Raw genomic sequence first — 21737 nt, forward strand, 5'->3', positions numbered from 1 at the left:
CGGCTAAGGATGTGACTTTCAATCCTACAAGTCTTCCCTCCCGAGATGTCTCTCGGCTAAGGATGTGACTTTCAATCCTACAAGTCTTCCCTCCCGAGATGTCTCTCGGCTAAGGATGTGACTTTCAATCCTACAAGTCTTCCCTCCCGAGATGTCTCTCGGCTAAGGATGTGACTTTCAATCCTACAAGTCTTCCCTCCCGAGATGTCTCTCGGCTAAGGATGTGACTTTCAATCCTACAAGTCTTCCCTCCCGAGATGTCTCTCGGCCAAGGATGTGACTTTTAATCCTACAAGTCTTCCCTCCCGAGATGTCTCTCGGCCAAGGATGTGACTTTCAATCCTACAAGTCTTCCCTCCCGAGATGTCTCTCGGCCAAGGATGTGACTCAATCCTACAAGTCTTCCCTCCCGAGATGTCTCTCGGCCAAGGATGTGACTTTTAATCCTACGTCTTCCCTCCCGAGATGCCTCTCGGCCAAGGATGCAGCTTTAGTTTTAGATCTTCTAACCCGAGATGACTCTCGGCCAATGAGAAAAACATTGCGAAAAGAATTCAAAGCAGTATACGAAAAGAAAAATCGAATTTATTAAAAGGCACTATCGGCCTAGCAACACAAAAAAAACGAGCACTATTGGCCCGGAATTACAACGCAAAAACCTAAGAAACTACCTCCGCCTCGCCGGGAATCGGACCAGCCTCAGGCGCTTCTTCCTCCTGAATTGTAACATCCTCATTTGGCTCGTTCGCCCGAGCCGGAGCTTCCTCGTCGGCTTGTTGATCAGGAGGAATAGAAGTGAGGTCCATCAGCTTCCCTTGAAAGAAATCTTTCGTCATGTCAAGATGGAAGTCTGGCGGAAAGTCGCCGAAATGACAGGCTTGCCGAGCCGCTTGGGCAAAGCCGGCCTGATGCTGGCTAAGGACCTTGGCACGCGCTTTCTCCTTATAGGCCTCGAAAGCGGTCTTCTCAGCATCCAACCCCTTCCCTAGTGCAGTAACCTTGTCGGTCTCGGTCTTCAAAGCAAGTTCAAGACGCTGAACCTTCAAGGCCAAGTCGTCGGCAACCCGCCCTCTGCGATCCATTTCAGCCTGGTACTTGCTGTTGGATGTTTGAGCGTCTGTTAAAGCCGCCAGCGTCTCTTGAAGAGACTTCTCCTGCTCAGCAAGCTGCCGGCGCAGCCCATCAGCCTCGCCATTCGGCTGCATAACTATGCTTTGGGCCATTGCCACGGCCCGCACTTGGAACTCGCAGAAGAAGCTCCATTTTTGAGCCGAGCTCATGCGACTCAGCATCCCTTGGCCGGCTTCAGAAGTTAAGTCTTGACTCAGGAAATCCTGAGCGTTGACGTTCCCGGCCAAAAAACTTGGCGAAGATAGACCTTCTGGAACAGGGGGGCTAGCCACTCGGCGTTGTTTGGCCCGACGACTTTCTTCCTCGGCCCTTGCATCCGGCCTTCTTTTTTCAGGTTGGGGCCGAGTGGGTTTCTTTTTCCGAGCCGAAGACCCTACCCCACCAGCTTGAACGGTAGCTTGATTCCCACCCATCGGGGCTGAAGTCTTGTTTCCAGTAGTCGCCGCCAATTGATTCCGGATCAGATTACGGATGTCTAGATCGTCATCTCCATGGGCAGCCATTATACCTGCACATTATTAGTCAAAATCAATGATAACACACAAATTTAATTAAATAAGAAAAGTACTATACCAATTAGTTCCTCGACTACATCGGCCGATTCAAACAACCGGATCAGAGGACGACATGGTAGAGGCCGAGGTAGTTTGTCTAAAAAACTTAGACTCATTCTCTCCTCCGGGGACATGCGTGATTTGGAAACCGTGTCGTACTTGCGCGGCTTCCGGGTCCAATACAAGGGAAATAGGGGATTCCCTTCGGCATCAAAGAAATACTTTTTTCCTGGTTCTGGCCGAATCATCACCTTCATAAATCCCACTTTAAATTTTTTGTACGAGGTGGTAAAAGGTTGCAGCAAGCAATCATTGTGACGAATCAACGACAGCCACTTAGCCTTTTTCGTCGGCCGAGACGTATAGAAGTGCAGGAATAGATGTGGAGTGGGTTGGAGACCGAGGGCTAGACACAAATGCCTAAACCCTTGCATAGCGGCCCAGGTGTTCGGGTGAAGTTGGCTCGGCGCCACATTAAGAAGTCGAAGTATACTCATGAAGTAATCGTCAAAAGGGAGGGATATCTTCAGATCCCGGAACATATAATCATACACGTAAAAGAAGGGGTATTTGGACGATCCTTGATTCAAATAAACGAAGTCTGGATTCGAAGCCCCGTCACCTCGGCACGGTTGGAAAAAGACAGCAGAAGGTTCTTCATCTTCGGGAAAGTTTAAAAACTTTATGGCCGATACGAAGTCCACAAGAGACTTCTTGCTCGTATACCGAGAGTATACACTACCAACTTCACCATGTACCCACGAATACCCGGGAGTCGATATGGGAGGAAAAATTCTTGACGATTCCCCACCCCGACTCGGCTGATCTTCAGAACCCGCAGCCGATGCCGAATCATTCCCGCTTTGCGACCGATCGGACCCCGAAGCCGACTCTGCGGAATCGCCCCCATTCGAAGCTGAAGCCGACGCTACCTCCTGGTTCGGCGTCGTCCTTAACCTAGATTCCTCTTCGTCCCCAGAGGAGTCAACATGAACAATGTCCAGGTTAGCCATTACGTACCTGATGATTGAACTTGACCAATTGCTGTTGAGTACTCAAAACGCTCTCAAGTATCTTCGGCTCGGAGCAACTAGTAAGTTTGCATGTGGAAACCCTTCCTCCTACACATCTATTTATAGGCGTTCTTAATAGGCAACTGAAGAGACACCCCCTCGTGCCTACCGTTGGATCATTTAGATCCAACGGTCTAGGGCGCGCAACTTTTCGCATGCGGTTATATCCCTTCGCTTCCCACCATAACTTCTCGCGTACGCCATCAACTGCCCAACGGTTACAACCCTTCATATCCCACCATAACTTCTCGCGTACGCCATCAAATGCCCAACGGTTACAATCCTTCATATCCCACCATCAGTTGTAACCCTTAGCTTCTTCTTCAACACACCAACTGAGAAATCCTGTTTTTATTCCATTAACCTTTCGCGTCGCTTCGCTCCTCAAAGGCTGGGGGGCTTGTGTACCGGAGAGACCGTATCGGTCACGTGGGCCAACACGTGCCATTTCGTCAGACACTCATGCATAGTAAGCCACGTACAAGCATCACCATCAACGTCGGCTCGGCATGAGGTCGAGAACCGACATCAGTCTGGTTAACGCCAATATGGACCATCATCACTCATCGAGTCGGCTCGGTCAAGTATCGTTCCGACATAGATCGTACCGGAAAGTATACAAGCTGCCGTATACGGACTAGACGACTCGGTCATTTGCCGTTCCGACTAGTATTGAATAGTCGGCTCGGCCTCTTGCCGAAGAGTTAAACAAGTCATAACGGTAATCACAATTAAGAAAGGTAAGTACATGATTAAAGCCTAACAACCAATTAGTACCGTATTACCTAATTTGGTAAATATCTGAGAGGGCCCATCACGCTCAGGCCCATGTCAGATGCTATAAATAGGTCACACACAACAAGGTATGTCACTGTTCATTCATTACCCTAGAAAATCGTGCCCACACTGACTTAAGCATCGGAGTATCTTTTGCAGGTACCTCCCCCTCCGAAGAATCCACCTAAAGCTCTCGTTCGGTCCTCATATTCCCCTGAAGATTACGAGTGTACCCTCATGCAGGTACAAGTAATAATTTATAATTTTTTAATCTAAATAAACCTAGGTGATTTTATAATATTGCTAAACCTGAGTTGCTGAGTTGTTGTAAGAGTATCGAAATCTTTTACGAGAAAAGAATCTGATTATATTACTAATTACAAATTTTGTGAAAGTTGTGAGTTTCCAATTACTAAGTTTTGCATCAAAAAGCCATGCTTCTCTGGAAAAATCTTATTTCAGGGTCTACATTAACATTATTAAGAGTGTTTTGCAGATACCATGATTTAATTGGTAACAGTACTGGTGACATAAATTTTGGGACTAAAATGTTCTGTCTTTTTATCTTAATAATTACGTTGCAAATTCCTTTGTTAATATCTGCAATCATCGTTCTTTGTTAAAAAATTGAATCACTCCTACTTTATAAATAACCCTCATGATTAATTTATATTTTCCGCAAAGTAAATAAATAAAAAATTATAATCAGAACTCCTCTGTCTTTAACTGCTAAACCCCCACTTGTGAAAATATATTTCTAACAACACTCTGTCATTTGAGCAAAACACACAAAAGTTACATGGTATTGGGTACACCCCTTAGAAGTAAAAATACAAGAACAAAAATGACCCCAACAACTAATCTGGGAAAATTCCTGTGGGTATGCAGTAAGCAACAAAATGTGAAGATGATGATAAATTGATAAAGCTTGGCCTAGACAGGTACCCTTGTGCTGTGTATCCTGTAATGATGAATCAGTTGGTTGATTGTATCTGAAATTGCAAGTCCAACCAAATTATAGAGCTCTTGATAACAGCAATAAGCCGTCAAAGCAAAAACAGCACCCCATGGAATGAAAGTGATAGTTAGGCAATCAAGGAGTGAAAGAGAAGATATAATGGTCATAACCAAAACTGAAAAAACGCTTGCAATCACAATCATGATGAGGAGCAAGACTAGTTGCAAGATCCCCCTATGCTGTGGAAGGATTGTTCCAAGCAGCCAGAGTGAGAAGTACAACACAATCATCAAAACCATAACCATCATCACATTGGGGTGTGCTATGAACAATGCTTCTCCCGTAGCTGTGGACTTGAAGGAAATCACACCAAACAATGCCTTGAAGAGTTTGTCAAATATATCTTGTGTCTCCCTGAAGCATTTGTCCAAAATCTCCCTGTGGCATCAAAGAAAAACGTTACAACACAAGAGAAATGCAGAAGGTGAAATATGATGATAAAAAAACTGACCTCGTTGGAGTTGGATTTCTGGAACTAGAATTCACAGCATTCATGTGTGCCATCCTTTATCTACTCCTCTCAACAAGAAAATGTGATGGGTTTGATTAAACAAGAAGAGATTATATAGACATGGGGTGTGTGTTGTGATAGCGATCACTTTCTTTTCCTTTGAGAACTTTGATATGAGAGTCACATAGGAAAGCTTTTAAAAATTTGAAATTGCGTGTGAAAACTATAGGTGGTGCACCATTTGGCGTACTAAATAATAGAACGTATTAAACGTATAATACGTAGGGAAGTTTAAGTGGGGTCCACTTTATCTGTTGAAATAAAGAATGTGAAAAAAGAAGTAAGAGAAATATGTTAGCAAAGGTCCAACTGATGGCATGGCACGTGCCTTTTACCCGTATTATACTTGGAACGTATAAAACGCGCCAAGAAATACAACAAGGTTGTGTTAATGGGAACTTTCATTGACCTATATACATTTGAACTAAATTAATATTTTTAATAGTCATACATCAACTAGATTCTAACTGTTGCAACTTTTATTACGATAATTTGTTGGCATGTGATCTTCAATTCGTACAAATGAACTACAAAATCAAACAATTGTGGGGATAGACTAAGAAATTAGAGGAAATATAATTATTTCGTAGAGAGCATGTAGGAAAGAAGAAAAAAAATTGAAAGAGTAAAGCCTCAATTTGGTAAGCGGCATTGATTTACTTCAACAATTAAAAAAAAAAAAAATCGTCGCTCACATTGGCCTTTTGATTAAAATTTGTCTATTATTAATTAATTTTAATGGAACATAATATGTGATGTGTTAATTGTTTATATGACACTTTAAGTGTAGCTTAATTGTAAGACGTTCAATTAAAATTAACAATTCACATGATAATTTTTTTTTGGATACTTTTTTGAAGAAATTTCCTTCAAATTTTAATCCCCAGAAAAGTCCACAAGTCCACTTGTAATAGAAGAAATTTTAATAGTGATTTATTTATTAATCGTTGTCTTTGTGTATGTATTACTTTTTTTTTTTTTTTTTTTTTTACTGTGGTTTAGGTGAACATGCAATGCTATTACATAATTTATATTGAGTGAAGCTCTACTTAGCCATCGTAAATGTTTTCAAAGAAGTGAATAATAAAAATAAAAAAATCTGGTTTTGCCAGTTATATTATGTATTTGGTATTGATTTAGTATGATGCTTCTATTTGGTATTAATTGAAGAAAGAAAAATCCCGACACACTTTATAACGTATTTTTTTTAATACTTTTTTTTAGTATTAACTAAAATTTATTAAAAATTATAAATTTTTATCAATCTCACATCTTATTTAATAAATTTAATTTTGCAATTAATTTATTTCTTAATCATACAGTTTTTTTTTTAAATTTTTTTAACCAATAATAAATATTTAAAAGAAATATGTTATTAACCATGAAAATAAGAAAAATTTTAAGATTTCAAATAAAAAAAGTTTCGATGTAAAAGTACCACTAAAATTAATCTAATAGTTGGAAAGAAAAGGGATGAGATAAAAGCAAGAAAATGTAAGTTTATTTTCTCATCCCGTTTGTGTAATCTTTCCTATGAATTAAAAAATGTTTAATAGGACATTACTCTCTTTGGACTTATATATAATAAAAAGAGAGGTCAATTTTACACAAATAAAAAAAATAGTGTAAAGCATTTAATTTTCATGATTACATATAAAATATATACCACATTTAATTACTAAATTTTATCAGCTTCTAAACATTTATTGACATGGCAGTTTATTGATTTTTGTTGTCATTACCATTTTTTTATATCATGGTATTAACAAAAGTATTTACCAATGTTATAATTCATTATAATCTCTACACTTAACGACTTAACTACTAGTTGCGAAAAAGAAAAAAAAAACTACCTAAAGATCATATTATAGCTCATGAAAAACACAATGATAATATATAAATATATGCAATAAATTTTTTGCAACAACAACTGATATATTATACAAGTATATATGTATGTATAATAATCCAAAACTATAATATACAAGTCTAGATTGTTGATCAAACAACTCAACAAAATTTATACAAAAGTAGCCTCCAGTTATACCGTCATCCTACAACATGGCTTTCCATACGCCCAACTCCTCAAGCATAAGTATAAAGGAGTAATTCATACAATAAGTATAAAAGTAACACAACTATACTATCCACGACATCATGTAAATCGCACCACTAAGCATCTCATGGTCTACAACATGTCAACACAACAAAACACCTAAACATGGCATCAAACAACTTACAATTATAAACAATTCAACCACATATGACAATTCATACATTTCACCACATCAATGTCATTCAACCAACCATGATCAACAAGCATATGAACAACGCTAATCACATCACATCATATGCACAACACCTCAACTACATATCTCGTCATGCATTTACCTATGAAGATCTTCTACAACCAAGATGAGTAATCTAAGAGGCTTGACCCTACTGAATCAACCAACCTTTTTACGTACACTTGCTAGATCAATAACTAATTGGGATACCAATCCCTACAACATGAGTTCTCGAATGTTGTCACTTAAACTTAAAAAGTCTAGTACCACTGTCAGGTATAACATAGCTTAGCTATGGACCTACCACGATCTTGATATGCATTAACCAAGTTACTTATGGATTCAACCGGCTAACTATTCTCGTGATATCACACACCTTTCCAATAATTAATTTAAAGTTCTAGCCCTCAACTTCATACCTCATTCAAACATTAATTAAGGATCTAAAAAGATTCAGTAATCCACTCCAAGAGACAACACTTACTTAAGGAGGATTTTCAACAATTGAGCTCATAAAGTACCACACCAATATCCATAATATAGGATATTCAACTCTCGAAAATACCTTCTCTTCTAATCCTAAGTTAATCAACATGCCTAAATACCTATAGTATTCTCACCATCAACATCCCAATAAGTCAATGGCCTTTCAACATATCATGTTTAAATGCTTATAGCATTCGTAGCATTAACACCTCAACAAGTCAACAATCTTTCAACATATCATGCCTAAATATCTAAACATTTTCAACATTAACAATCATATACATCTATATATATTATCACAAATCAATATACATAAAACCAACATCACCCATTAGCATGCAACATGCAATAGATTTACTAAATCTATTGATGTTCACCATATCTTTAACGCTTGGTCTACACGGGTAACCTTGTAATTCATGTTTTGAAGTAACAATTAAAGAATTTGTTGATTGTATATGAAATTGCATGGAGAACCAGTTCATAGAGCTATGGGTAATGACAATATGTAGTGACAGCAAAAATTGCAAGCCATAACACAACACTGAACTATGCAACATGTGAAGATATAATGGTTATAACCATAATCGAAGAAACGCTTACAATGAGCAACACGATGAAGACCAAGATTATTTGGAAGATTTGAGCAGGGTGTGGAAGCATGGTTCCTAGAAGGGGTATTAAGAAGTGCAACACAATCATTAAAGCCATAGCAATCATGAAAATGGGGTGTGTTAGGAGCAAATCTTCTCATATAGATGTAGTCTTGAAGGCAATGACAACAAATAGGTTTAGCTGAAGAGCTAAAAGATTTGGCTAAAGCACATAATAGTAGAATATGATATAGGGTGTGTTTAAAAATTAATTGAGTTCAACTTATTAATTGATGTTAAAAAAAATTATATTCACCAATTTTTACTTTTTTCTGTATTAAAATGTGTACTTTTTCGTTCAACGTGATTTTAAACTAATATCTAAACATCTACATGGTAGATATAAGTTATGACCTAATTGAAGTTGGATTTTTTAGAAGCATATTTGTTTTTTGTTAAGAAAATATTATAGTATTTTTTAAAAATTAAATTAAATTTTATTTTTATTATAAAGAAACACAAATTATTTGCTTATTAACATTTCCATTTATTTACATGAGTAGAATTTTTTTTATTTCCATTTTTACTTATTTTCATTTATCTAATTAAACAACCCAATTTGTATCCTATTTATTTATTTATTTTCTATTTCATTATTCCCTTTTATTTCTTTGTTTCCTATTTTATCTCTCATCCTCAGAAAAATAATTAAAAAATAGTAACAAATATGTATACAAAATTAAAATAAAGTATAAAATAAATCAAAATTAAGTAATTAAAAAAATATATTAAATATGTAAATTAGTAAACTTTATCACTCCTACAAATTACAATTATTTCAGTATTTCTCTTTGTACTTATTTTTTACAGGATCTATGTACATTGTTTAGAAACTACATTTCATGATGTTGGAAGAAGAGAAAAAACATAATCAGATAAAAATTTCCGAATGAATGAAAGACACACATGCAAAGCATATAACATGCTTCTCTACTGTGTCCTGCTATTAGAGTCCTCTGCGCTAAATTATTTGGATTTGTATGGCTTACCAAGGAAATGTTTGTCCATCAACTAATACACCAAATTAATGAAAATAATTCATGTGTTAAATACCTCTCCCATCAGTTAAGAATATATGATTGAATCACTTTTATAAAATTAAAAATATTTTTTCGACTCATAATTCCTACATTAATAATACATTTTTATTATACTTTTTTTTTCTTAAAATATCTTTAATATTTTTTATCTTCTAATTTCTCAAATTTATTACGAACCTCACTTCCCCTTTCCTTTAACGTTTAATTTTCTTTCTAAGTATTCTATTCCTTTCACACTCATTCCCTTCTTTCTCTCCGATTAATGTTTAATTATTATTTTTAGCACTCATTCCTTTCGCATGCACTCCAATTTTTCAAGATCTCAAATGTTGAATTTTAAAGATTGATTTTGCAAATAAATAATTGACACATTATATATACACTTCCTTCCTTCATCCTCCTCCTTATTATCCTTTAGTATTGTGAAAAGTAATTTTTAAAAGTATGTAAAAAAATACACTTTTAAAAGTACTTTTTGTAATTATGAAATTTTTTTTTTAATTTTTTTTTCTTCTAAAACACTAAAATTAATACTATGGCAATAGATGAATGTGAAAGGAAGGATGCATGAGAATCTTAAAATTCTATATTTTGTAAGAAAATTGCAATTTTAAAATTTTAGTCAATTTTAAAATCTTAAAAAATGGAGGAAAAGAGTGCGTGTAAAAGAATAAATGGTCGAAAAGAAACTTGACCATTAGAAACAAAGGAACAAAAAGGGGTGTGTGTGAAAACAAATAAAAGGAGTGAATACTTAAAATGAATTGATCATTAAACATAAAAGAATATGAAAAGATGTGTGTAAAAGGAGATAAGTATTTGGATAAAAATAAAAATAAAACCTTAAAAGGAAAGGAAGATACATAAGAAATTTAAAAGAAATATTAAAGATATTTTAGAAAAAAAAAGTATAATAAATATGTATTATTAAAGTAGGGAGGGAGGTGCATATATATCATGAGTGTACTTTCTCCTGAAGAGAAATTTGGGGTCAAGTTACAGTTGGGCCGATACTTTTTATCTACAGCAAATGACTAAGGCCCACTCTCCTCTCTCCACTTATGCTTTCTCAATCTTAAGCACAATAACTTTATATATAACATCAAAAACAATAATCAGAAATTTGTTCAATGAATTCAATTAATTATTGGAAATTTAGATATTAAGATATCTAATTTTACGTTAAAAAAGACAGAAATCACAATGACATTCTTTTTAACACTTTCTTAGTTATACCTTATTATTGATTAAAAATCACAAATTTTAAATTTTTAATAAATCTTACTATTTTATATTGACATGTAAAATTTATAAAAATTGTGATTTTCAGTAAGTGACATCCAATAATAAAAAGAGTAGTATCAAAATGAGTATCACTAGCAAATTTTCTATAAAAAAATACATAAATATGAATAGAAAGAAATGAAGATTTTTTTATCTGCCTCTAATGGTGAAAAGTGATTTTGTTGTGCCTATGGAGCCGCGGAACCCTTGAAAAGCAGAATTGCCAAGTTGCCTATACAGAAATAGATAAAACAGCCACAACAATGGGTCACAAACGAACCAAAATCAGTGCCTACAATGCATTGCCATCCTGCAGGTCCATGAATCCTATCAAATTCCTGCCATAACATCACACAAAAAATAATGTTTATTTCCAAAGAATTAAGAATCAGCTAACAAAAAACTCATCACTTTTCAAAGTTATTTTTACCTTCTTGATAAACCTGGCTATGTCAATGGCCTCAGTGACATCGAAGAAATCCAATGCTTTGGATGCCAAATTAAGGGCATCCTGTTGCATGGTTTGAAGCATGTCGGTCTCCCCAATCACTGCCTTGCCTTCTAGCATGGTGAAATTGAGATGATAAAGATAGTGAAAATCAACCAAATAAGGAGAATAAGGGTGCTTCTAGTAGGTTGTGTAAAGTGGAATAAAGGTAAGGTGAAGGTGGTGGTGGTGGTGATTTAAGGATGAACAGGGCTTGTGCTTGTGATTAATCATCCACGTATGGATTCGTTTCTTTGTGGCCACCAAAAAGATTCCGTGAAAATAGCCCTTATGGTCCAATATGGATCAAGTTTGGTGCTACCATATCCTTGTTGGAACATGGACAAACAATGAAGTGAATGAGAAATATTTGTTTGAGATAATTAAGGATAAGAAATTAGTTACATACAGAAGCTGATTCTAGATAATGTTGTACACGTGTTCTGTATTTGTGGATTTGTCGGTGAGTCTTGTCTATGGTGAGTTGTCTACTTGTGAGTGTGGTGAGTTAGATTTGGGACATCTTTTTTGGGTTGTCTATATGCCATAAAACTCTCTAATTCAGAAGCTTCGAAGATAGCGAATCCAAGTGTTCCCCACAGGAGAGGGAAAATAGACAGAAAGTGTATATAAAAATCTAAGCTCCTACTTTTAACTCATTTTTCTTAAATATATTTTTTATCCAATAAAAATAGTAAAATGAAAAAATAATTTTAATATTATCAGATGAGGGGTCAATGAGATGCCGGTAGTGGCTTATATAGAAAATTATTATACATCTCTAAACCCTAAACCTTAAATCTTAAACTATTTAATTAAAATTAGCTCATAAGAATCGGGAGATGTTAAATTTAAATTCACACTAAAAAAATGTCCTTTTTCTTAAATATAAATCAGGTGGAATTGAATTTTGAATTTTAATTTAAATATAACAATAATGTAAAAAAAAAATATTATCATTTTAGTTACATATTATTATGAATAATAAATTTATTAAATTTTATAACAATTATCTTAAAACATATTATAAAAACATATATTTTAATTGATTAGTGATATTTTTTTTTTACATTGATAGTATATAAAAATTAAACTCTTGAAATTAAGAATAGATTGCAATGTACATTATTTTACTCATTTCGTTTTGAAAAATGATTTTATTTGGTGATTCATCCAATGATTAGCTTAAAATTATGATTCATTAATTGTTTGAATTTATTTAATAGAGTATAATGACATGTGGTGAGCAGTTCAATTCTCAAGATCGTGTATAAAAAAATTATCAGTTAAAAAAACTGGCATTTTTTTAACAGATATATTTAAAAAGATTAATACATGTAACTTCCGGGAAATACTGTGAATTTATCCGAAGTATATGAGGGCATCTCCAATAGAAGCAACTCATTTGAGTTGCTTCATGCATTGAAAAATGAAAAAAGTGGTCTCTAGTGTGCCATAAACTTATGAACTAAATTTAAATTTTTATTAAAAAGGATAATTACGCTATAATGAAAGAAAATAAATTATGAGAAAAAATACACAATAAGTAGATATTAAAAATAAAATAAAGCAATAATAAATACATAAATATTATACAAAATTAATTTTCATCATTATTATTTCTGAAACGTTTCTAAATATGTTTAATAAGATCTGCTTAAAATCTGGTAAGGAACGGTTGCTTGAGGAAGCAACTCTTTCTCTTCTTCAAGCAACTCATGTTGTCACGTCAGAGTTCTCCAATGGCAAGAAACCGGGATTTGAGTTGCTTCATAGGACAAACAACTCTCATTGGAATTGCTCCGAGTATGTTGCATATTGTGATGGCAATATAAGATTTTTTTATTCGCATGAGACAAAAAAAATAATTATATTTAAATCATCATTATTATTAATTCTATATCAATTAGAAATAATACAAAAATAATTTATAAAAATCTTGTCTCATAAATATTTTTTTAAAATCTTAAATATATTAAAATTTATATTCTAATAATTATTAATTATTGTTAAATTTATTATTTTAACATTGTTGATGACCTTTAATGATGTGTGATTTTTAATCACATTTTTTATTTTCATCCAAAGACCTTGAACCCAAAAGAGTACCCAACCTTTTTACAAGAAAAGACATTAACTACAAGTCAATTATTGTACATTTCTTTTTCAAAAAACAACTTAAGAAAATAGTTTATAATATGTCCATTACTTATTTATAATATATAAAAATAATTTAACCTTATTTGTCGTTGATTATATAAATAACTTTATATAAATACTTACATAACATGTTAGAGGGATAAACAAAGTTATACATTGTTAGAACAAGTATGTGAAGAAACACAAATTTATAAATACATTAATGTCTTTATTTATATGAGTTTTTTTGAATAATAACTAAAAATAAATTTATAAAATTTAAGTTGAACGTGAATAATATTATATTAATATAAAGATATGTATGCCAGAGAATCTTAGTATGCCAAGTATTTGTTTAATAAGATATTGTTAACTAATTTTTAATTTTCACAGATATATAATTGAAATTTATAATTATAAGTTGGGTATGATCTTTCGGCGAAATAACGGGGTTGAATAATGTGTTACTCATGCAATGGCTATGGCATGGTATGCATTATTTTCGCTAATTAAAGAAAGAGAACGTACAATACAACATTTTTGTGCGATGGTGCCAACTGTTAGAAGAAGATGTAATTTGTTTTGTTTCTTTAATAGTGTGTTTGGAGAAAAATTTTACAAATTCAAAAATTTAAAATTTTAATATTTAAATTATTTTGATTTTAATTTTTATTATTTTTAAAATATTTTATTTAGATAAGTTAATTCAAAATTTTTAAATTTTAAATTATTAATTTAGATATGATAATTTGATTTTACCATGATAAAATTGATTTTAAAAATATATTTATATGTTGAGATTTTTAAATTAAATTTTATAAAAATAAATATTAACTAACTTTTAAATATTTAATAATTTTAAAAAGTAATATTAAATAATATTTAATAATTTTAAAAATATTTTTAAATATTCAATAATTAAAAACACGAAGAGATAAGAGATAGAATAAAATATATAAGTGAAATAGAAGAAAAAAAATGAGAAACTTCAAATTCTTACTTTTTTAGAAAATTTGAAATTTTACTATTTTAAAAATTTTCATAAATATTTAAATTTTAAATTCTTTATAAATTTTTCATCTAAACAAAATATTTTACCTCAAAAAATTTAAAATTTTTAAATAAATAAATAATTTCATTTAAATTACTCATCTTAATACACCGTTAGTTTTCACTTCTCATGTACGCATGCTGGGGAAGGGGGACTTCCAGCTGGCAGTGCCTGTGGTGCTGCTTGCCTTCCACGTCGACTACGTGGGCTGGAAGGACCCTTCACATAGGCCCTTGGGCTTCACACCTTCTTTACTCCTCAGGTTGTGGTCCAGGGCCAGGCCCAGCTCCAGGGAAATGACGATACTGCCCTTGTCTCATAGTTACTCTTCCTCTTAAAAAATATAAATACTTTGTTGAGTGATGGAAAGGAATTTTCTACCACTCTTTTCTTTGTCTTGAAATTCATGTAAAATTTTCACTAGTTTAAGACTGTGACCAGCAAAAATATGCAATGAGACCCACCTAAATTTTATGAGTGTTGGAAAGGAGTATCATGGTAATATTTCTCATAAACATTTTAAGGGTCGTGAGTGGTGAAGTTTTGGGAAGAAATTACGGGTCAACCTTAAAAAAAAAAAATTAAGGAAAAAAGAAAAGAGAAAAGGTAAGACAAATCCATTACTAGCTACTTTTGCGGCGCTTTCCCTATTTTTCTTGTTTATTCTCGTTGTTTTGGCTAAGCTCGTGACTAGTGGTAGATTCAAACCAGATGTTGACATAAAGGATTTTTCAATCGCGATTTCATCACCTAACACAACAAGTGGGAGGCCACTTCCTCACCTAATAAATTAATGCCAAAAACAGGTTCTATCAGTTATGGAAGTTCTTCTGTTCTTTTCATCATCAAAACAAGTTGAACCAAAGGCAACCGTCCTATTAAAACCAACCGCATTACTAATTAGAGTGGAAGATTTTCTTGAAACTCAATAAAAGAAATTTCAACTTTATCTCTTATAAAACACTTAGTAGTTACTAGTTAGTAACAAGGTAATTTCCGTAGTCCATACATTCGGTGAGCAAAATTAAGTTCCCAGAGAATCAACAATGCAACAAGAATTTATAATGTTTTTAACAGTTGAACTAATTTTTTTGCCAGCAGGCAACTTTCAGTAGGCCTACATCAATTTGTTTGGAAGTCACCATAAATGGGGCACTGAGGACCAAGGTGGACAATCTTGGAGTACATGTCATGGTAGCATTATACGAAACCGGCTCGGTCACTGACTGCCCTAGAGGGGAAAACAAAGGGCGTGTTCTATCCAATGACTATGTTGTTAGGAAACTTGAAAAGCTCTGCACTGTCAAAGGCCACCCTGCTAAGAAGCCACTATCAGGAACTGTTAGTTTTTCCTTGTGGGAATCATTCAACAGCAGTAGGTGTGGCATGGCAGTCTTTGTTCAAAGCAGCTCTCATCAATTTTTTGGTTCACAGAATAACCATCTGCCAGATGATATATGATATACAACACTGATTAATTAGTTTTGTATGTTCTGATTACTATCTTGTTCCAGCTCCGTTGTTAGGGTTATATATAAAATATGTACAGCCGTACAGAACATGTAATGTTTAAGGTTGCCATTGGAGAGAGAAAAAAAAAATGAAATTGTGGCCTGTTTTATTGTGTTCAGTTTGTTTTCTTCCTTGCGCTGTCTCGTTAATTGTCCGCAAATTCGGTGATCTAGGTTTGATCATAGCAAAAATGCACAAAAATTTATGATTTTATCATGAATAAATCTGTTATTTCACAAGCAGATGGCAGTGAAGAATTGCATTTATTTTACAAACGAGCAAACTCTACTATGTACAAGTCGGACTATTCCTCCAAAGAACAAGAATTTTGACAATCATACAACGAACAAATCTTTCCATCAGATTGCGTTCTCAAACTAAATCTACCAATTAGGTACCAACCAATTCCCCCAACACCTCTTTTGAAGCACATCCAAGGTTGATGGCAACCGTGGCATAGCAATGGTATCCTGATTATGTTTCCCTGAAGAAAAGAATTAGCTGGAAGAACAAATTGCGTTTTACACAGAATCTACCGCTTGAACTTGTTGCCGGGCCAGATACTTCTCCCTTCTCTCTTTCTATAAACATTAGGGGACAGTTTAAGACGTAAATAAGGAAAAATGTGTTAAATTAAAAACGTTGAAATGGACAATTCATTCTCGACATTATGCTTACCCATTCATCGATTACAAGGCCTTCAGCAACAACTCGACCTTCGGCCACAACTCGATGACCTGCCTCCGCAGGAGGCTTCTTCCGAGCTTCAACTGCGGCATCAGCTTCAGCCAACTGTCTTTTCAGTTTTTCCAAAGCCTAAAATCACCAAGACTGTCATTATCTCACATTGATTCCTTAGACCTGTACTAGGACAATTTTCAAAGAAGTTTGACTTACAGGACTCTGCCGTTCTGGATCTATAAACACAACCCTCCATATTCGTTCCACTGTCACTAGATCCTTTTGTTCTTCAAACTGCATAACAGAAGGCCAGAGTACCATTGTTGGCATATATTAATGTTGTAAGGCCTATAGGCTATAGCTAACTCAAACAAATTAGTGTTCAACATATAGAATAATATTATAGAATTTCTCAATAGCACTACTGCTGGCAAATAATCACGTAGTTACAATACCAGGAGTAGAAAACCACTAGCTGGCTATCTCACTTTTATTTGTTTGTTCAGTAAAAGACGTAGTAGTTGTACTATATAATTAAACATATTAAAAGGATAATCCATGACACAAGAAGAACAAACATGAATAACCAATAACATTATCAATCCTCAGAGGAGACTTTAAAGGACTATGCATAAAATATAGCAATTACAGCAAAAAACTGCTTGTGTATTTTCTCAACTCTGGAATTTGTGTACAGTCTCACCATTTCTCCTCATCTTCTCTCTTCGCTTATTCTCTGCCTCTAGTTTTCACTTTTAGATTCCCTTCACCCCAAAAAAGTAATTAAAATGATCAGTCATGATAAAACCTGAGTATGAATAGTTCAATTCACCCAATACAAAATCAGATTTAGCCCAAGGACGATCAAGCAGTTCACAATAGAAAATACATCAAACCTACCCAACTTCCAAATCTGTAGATCTAAACTCTTCCCTATGATCACAAGTTTTGTCTACTATTTAAAACATATTCCATCAAACTTAAAGAGACTCTTGAAAAGTCTGTGCACTATGACTTTTCCAAAGATCCTGGCTGCCAATTGGCCTAATTCAAAGAAACATGCCAGTATTATCACGTAACCCAAGTTTTGTCTCAATTATTCCTACAACAAAGTAACACAATCCATGCTACACACGTGACTTTAATAGAGAACTATGTAGCATGAGTTTTGGGGCAGTCAATGAATTATTTTAAGCTGAAAGATATAGTGCACCTAAAAAAGTAAAGGCTATCTGTAAATCTACCTTTTCTAAGATTTTTCTGGTTTGAGAAATTAATTATTTGCAACCGCTAGGCAGTATAGGTTTGCCAATCAAAAGTTTTTTCATAACATCCAAGCTTCACTTTCTAGCAAGGCCATAGCACCTACCCTCGGCTCCAGATATTTCAACTCCATTAATAGATTCATGCAAACATGCTGTCTTGTTAGCACGTTAACCAACTAAAAAGGGTGGAGGGGGTTGAGATATGTCAGAAAATTCAAGTAGATCTTTCTACACCTAGTTAATTTCAGATCCTCTAATTCAACCAACAAAATAGTCCGAAAGTAAAATTTAGGAGGAACCCATCTCTCTCTCTCTCTCTCTCTCTCTTTCTCTCTCTCTCTCTCTCTCTCTCTCTCTCTCTCTCTCTTCTCTCTCTCTCTCTCTCTCTCTCTCTCTCTCTCTCTCTCTCTCTCTCTCTTTCTCTCTCTCTCTGTCTCTCTTTCTCTCTCTCTCTCTCTCTCTCTCTCTCTCTCTCTCTCTCTCTCTCTCCTAATGGTCTCGACCTCATCATTAGAAAATTCTATACAATATCAGAAGGTACGAGACATACCAGCTCAGGTACATAGTCCACTCCTTCCTTCACCTTGAGACTCATGATTTTGAACTTGACCTTGTTCTTCTGATCCGACATTTTTTCATTGTTTTCAGGTTGCTCCACGAACTTAAACACTGAGAACCACCAAATTTGGAAAGAAATTTTTTTTTAACATAATGCCAAAAAATATATATAATAACAAGATGACAAACACAATTTCATAATTCATAAAACACCACGCATAATAATAAAATAGATAAATAAATTACCCGTGGCAATCAAACTTTCCCCAGGAGCAAGAATCCCACCCGGAGGCCGCATGTAACAACTCTTTGGCGCCGTCGTTTGAAACTGAAACAACAAAAACAAAATCATTCTATAGAAGTCAATTATGACACCAAGCACATAGTTACATTTTTTTTTTCCATCACACATCAAAAACAGAACCGTTAACTCGGTAACACTAACACCACAACTAACGGCGTTTCAATTTCGGAAACTCGTTTCAAGCAAACGGTGCATGGAACAAACAATTTTACATTCAAACATGAAAACACTAACGCACCTTGAAAGCAACGTGAGACTTGCTAGTGTTCTTCAACCGAACCGCGCTCCGCACCTGCTTCCCCGGTTCATCTTCAAAACAAACGAAATTTCAGCACTGTCACCAAACGCGGCACAAGAATAAAAAAAAATGGAGACACCGAAATCGGAATCGAAATGGCCTTACATGGAAAGTAGAGGTAATTGGAAGGATCGAGACGGAGCTTCCGGCGCGGAGGGAGCAGCGACCTCGCGACGGACGACACCGTTTTGGAGGACCTCTGAACGGAGTGGTTGGAGCTCCAGAAGGGACAGAGCGTGAAGAGGCGCGCGTCGGAGTTAGGTTTCTGGCGGGCGGCGATGGCCATGTCTCGCCGGAAAGTGTGGCTGTTGTGGCTCCGGCGAGGAATTCGGATTAGTAGCAAAACGCAGCGTTTTGTTGCAGATTGAATTTAGAGGTTGGAATGTTGCGGAAGAAAACTCAGAGGGAGAAGAAGTGATAGCTTGTGTTCCGCTGTCAACGACTTTATGCCCACGCTCCTGCACTCGCAACGTGTCCTTCAGGTAGCGTTTTATTTAATGCACATTTATTATTATAAAAATAAATTAAGTTATAAATGTTACTACTATATCATGATCTTAGGCTTGCATCCAATCTTCTCTCTCTTTTTCTTAATATATTCTCACTCTCAGCTAACATTTTAAGCATTAAAAAAGATTCCCTCCTTTTTTAACATCTTTTTTTAATGAAATTTAAAAGGCTTCAAAATGTTTATAAGATTTGGACACAATTGATGGAATGATAAAAAAGTAATATAAGATGGTTTTGAATAGTAAAAGTGTTGTTAAAAGTAAGGAGGCATGGGGGTGAGGGCATTAATGATGGAGATTAAGTTAGGTGTGGGTTGATGTAAGGGGCATTAACCAATGTGGGCTAGGTTTGTTGGTGTGGGTTTGTTGTTCGTTGGGAAATTGATTAGGGAAATTATTATGACATTCCTTTGCTTTATCACAAACAACCATTTCCCCTACTCTTCAACCAACATATTTTAATCAATCCACTTTCACCCTTTCTTTCTATTAAATCCATATACCTCTCATTATTACTCCACTTCATCATTATCAAATCTCATTATTGGATTCACTCTGACTGGCCCAGTTGGATTTGCCCTCATTTTCTTGGCACATTAATTAATTACCAGGCCCGATCCATCACACCTTTCTTTTTCGAATCCGTTAAATTAAGCCCAACGTCACAAGAAGAGACGAGGTTGGTTTAACACATTTAATTATTTAGTAAAGCTTATATAAGATATGTTAATTATTAATAAATAAATAAAAAAAGAGAAGTGTGATTTAAATAATTTAGTGGGTGTAACATGAATTATATTAGAAATGAAATTAGGGTGTGGGTTGTTGGATGGTGTATATAAAATGGATGATGAGTGGAAGGCAGAGAGTATTGTTGTGAGAGGAATGAGGATGAATGGTGATGGTAACATGAGGATGTGCAAATCAGAGAGCGCATTGAAAACGTTGTTGGTGAGAGGAGAATCTTTGGGGGGTGAACGTGGTGGCAATAAGGGGAGCAGTGGCAATATGAATGCAATGATGCAATCTAATATTGTTGATGACTCCATGAGGAAGACGGAGAAAGATGAGAACGTCAAGCACTTGATTTGCTGGGGACCCACCATTCCTTAGATCTTAAATCTCTTTTAGGTTTCTTTTCACTTTTTTTTTCTTTTTCTTCTCTTTCTTGGATTGGATTGCATGTATTCTTCCCAACCCTGAATTAGTTTCAGTTATTTGGTTAAAGACGATAATTAAATGTTTAAGTGTAATTTTTTAATTTAGTTAAAATCAAATCACAGTTTAAACATTGGTTTGATATTTTAGTAATTATTGTCTCTTTCAACTTGATTGTTGTTTTACAAATTTAATGCAATTTTGATTGTCTTTTTCCTCTATTTTTTTTTATTACAGTTTTGGAAGTACAAATATCACTCTTCCTAAAGTATGCATCAACTTCATTTTATAGTTTTTTTCAAAAGTTTAGAAAATGAAAAAATGAAAGTAAAAGGAAAAGGAGATAATCCATTTTCATTTTGATCTAGAAAACAAATCAAAGATAAGTTAGTCGTTTATTCAAAATCAAAATATTCAAAAATTTAATATGTTTTCCTTTTAAGTCGGAGATTCCTATTTATACTAGAATTATATTCTATGAGTGAATCTTTTTCTTAATGTGGTTTCATAAATCTCAAAATATTACTTATTATTATTATTATTATTAATTTCAATAAATCATGTCATTATAACTATTATGATATATGATCTCATAAGTTTCAACATTTCATCTTATCTACTATTGAGAAGTGGTCAATCATCGACTAAATCCTATTCTAATAGTGACATAAGGGGTTTAATTGTCAAATCTTGATCAATTGGAGGCTAGATTAATAAACACAGACAACCAAATGATGGACTATGGGCCAAGGGCCTAATTACTCAAGCTATTGCTAGGAGCATACAGGGAGGATTGGCTAGCTTAGAGGTTAGTGGGCTTTCTAAGCCCAAACTACTCTTCATGTGGGCCATCACATCTTGAATAGATGGTTTAGCTTATATGTACATAGTAGTTCTTGTATAGGTTCATCTTGTCTTTGTATTTGTGAGACACTTTCTTTCTTTCATTATAGGATATCC

At 34.5% G+C, this 21737-nt stretch overlaps 3 protein-coding genes and 1 long non-coding RNA gene across 5 annotated transcripts; 1 reads left to right on the plus strand and 3 right to left on the minus strand.

The window, feature by feature from the left end:
- Nucleotides 1-322: 322 nt before the first annotated feature.
- On the minus strand, nucleotides 323-10708 carry LOC109805724 (uncharacterized). 2 transcript variants are annotated; one of them, XM_020367900.3, is made up of 2 exons: nucleotides 5005-10708; nucleotides 323-4931 (listed from the first exon to the last, which is right to left on the minus strand). In XM_020367900.3, exon 2 carries the CDS (start codon nucleotides 1632-1634, stop codon nucleotides 660-662), a length of 975 nt encoding a protein of 324 aa, XP_020223489.2. In that variant the 5' UTR covers nucleotides 1635-4931; nucleotides 5005-10708; the 3' UTR covers nucleotides 323-659. The 2 variants fall into 2 exon arrangements, with proteins under 2 accessions (XP_020223489.2, XP_082921285.1); XM_083065159.1 differs by having other exon boundaries at nucleotides 1630-4931.
- Nucleotides 10709-10854: 146 nt separating this feature from the next.
- Nucleotides 10855-11640, minus strand: LOC109806593 (Dynein light chain type 1 family protein). Its single transcript, XM_020369046.3, has 2 exons — nucleotides 11246-11640; nucleotides 10855-11153 (listed from the first exon to the last, which is right to left on the minus strand). Exons 1-2 carry the CDS (start codon nucleotides 11381-11383, stop codon nucleotides 11004-11006), a joined length of 288 nt encoding a protein of 95 aa, XP_020224635.1. The 5' UTR covers nucleotides 11384-11640; the 3' UTR covers nucleotides 10855-11003.
- A 3718-nt stretch (nucleotides 11641-15358) lies between these two features.
- Nucleotides 15359-16243, plus strand: LOC109805723 (uncharacterized). The gene is made up of 2 exons (XR_014430053.1): nucleotides 15359-15481; nucleotides 15594-16243. It is a non-coding gene; the product is annotated as an uncharacterized LOC109805723 (long non-coding RNA).
- LOC109806673 (vesicle-associated protein 4-1) lies at nucleotides 16196-19565 on the minus strand. The gene is made up of 7 exons (XM_020369146.3): nucleotides 19216-19565; nucleotides 19051-19121; nucleotides 18755-18836; nucleotides 18501-18619; nucleotides 16902-16979; nucleotides 16683-16820; nucleotides 16196-16585 (listed from the first exon to the last, which is right to left on the minus strand). Exons 1-7 carry the CDS (start codon nucleotides 19394-19396, stop codon nucleotides 16526-16528), a joined length of 729 nt encoding a protein of 242 aa, XP_020224735.1. The 5' UTR covers nucleotides 19397-19565; the 3' UTR covers nucleotides 16196-16525.
- Between the last annotated feature and the right edge of the window lie 2172 nt (nucleotides 19566-21737).

This window comes from Cajanus cajan, chromosome 10 (genome assembly GCF_000230855.2).
Source record: "Cajanus cajan strain Asha chromosome 10, NIPB_CcT2T_4, whole genome shotgun sequence".
NCBI lineage: Eukaryota > Viridiplantae > Streptophyta > Magnoliopsida > Fabales > Fabaceae > Cajanus > Cajanus cajan.

Coding starts and splice junctions, on each gene's coding strand:
- LOC109806593 (XM_020369046.3), bottom strand. CDS start 11,383: ATGCTAGAAGGCAAGGCAGTGATTGGGGAGACCGACATGCTTCAAACC. Junction 11,154..11,245: donor TAGCCAGGTTTATCAAGAAG/GTAAAAATAACT, acceptor ATGTTATGGCAG/GAATTTGATAGGATTCATGG.
- LOC109806673 (XM_020369146.3), bottom strand. CDS start 19,396: ATGGCCATCGCCGCCCGCCAGAAACCTAACTCCGACGCGCGCCTCTTC. Junction 16,980..18,500: donor TGGACTATGTACCTGAGCTG/GTATGTCTCGTA, acceptor TCTGTTATGCAG/TTTGAAGAACAAAAGGATCT. Junction 16,586..16,682: donor GCCTTGTAATCGATGAATGG/GTAAGCATAATG, acceptor TAATGTTTATAG/AAAGAGAGAAGGGAGAAGTA.
- LOC109805724 (XM_083065159.1), bottom strand. CDS start 2,698: ATGGCTAACCTGGACATTGTTCATGTTGACTCCTCTGGGGACGAAGAG.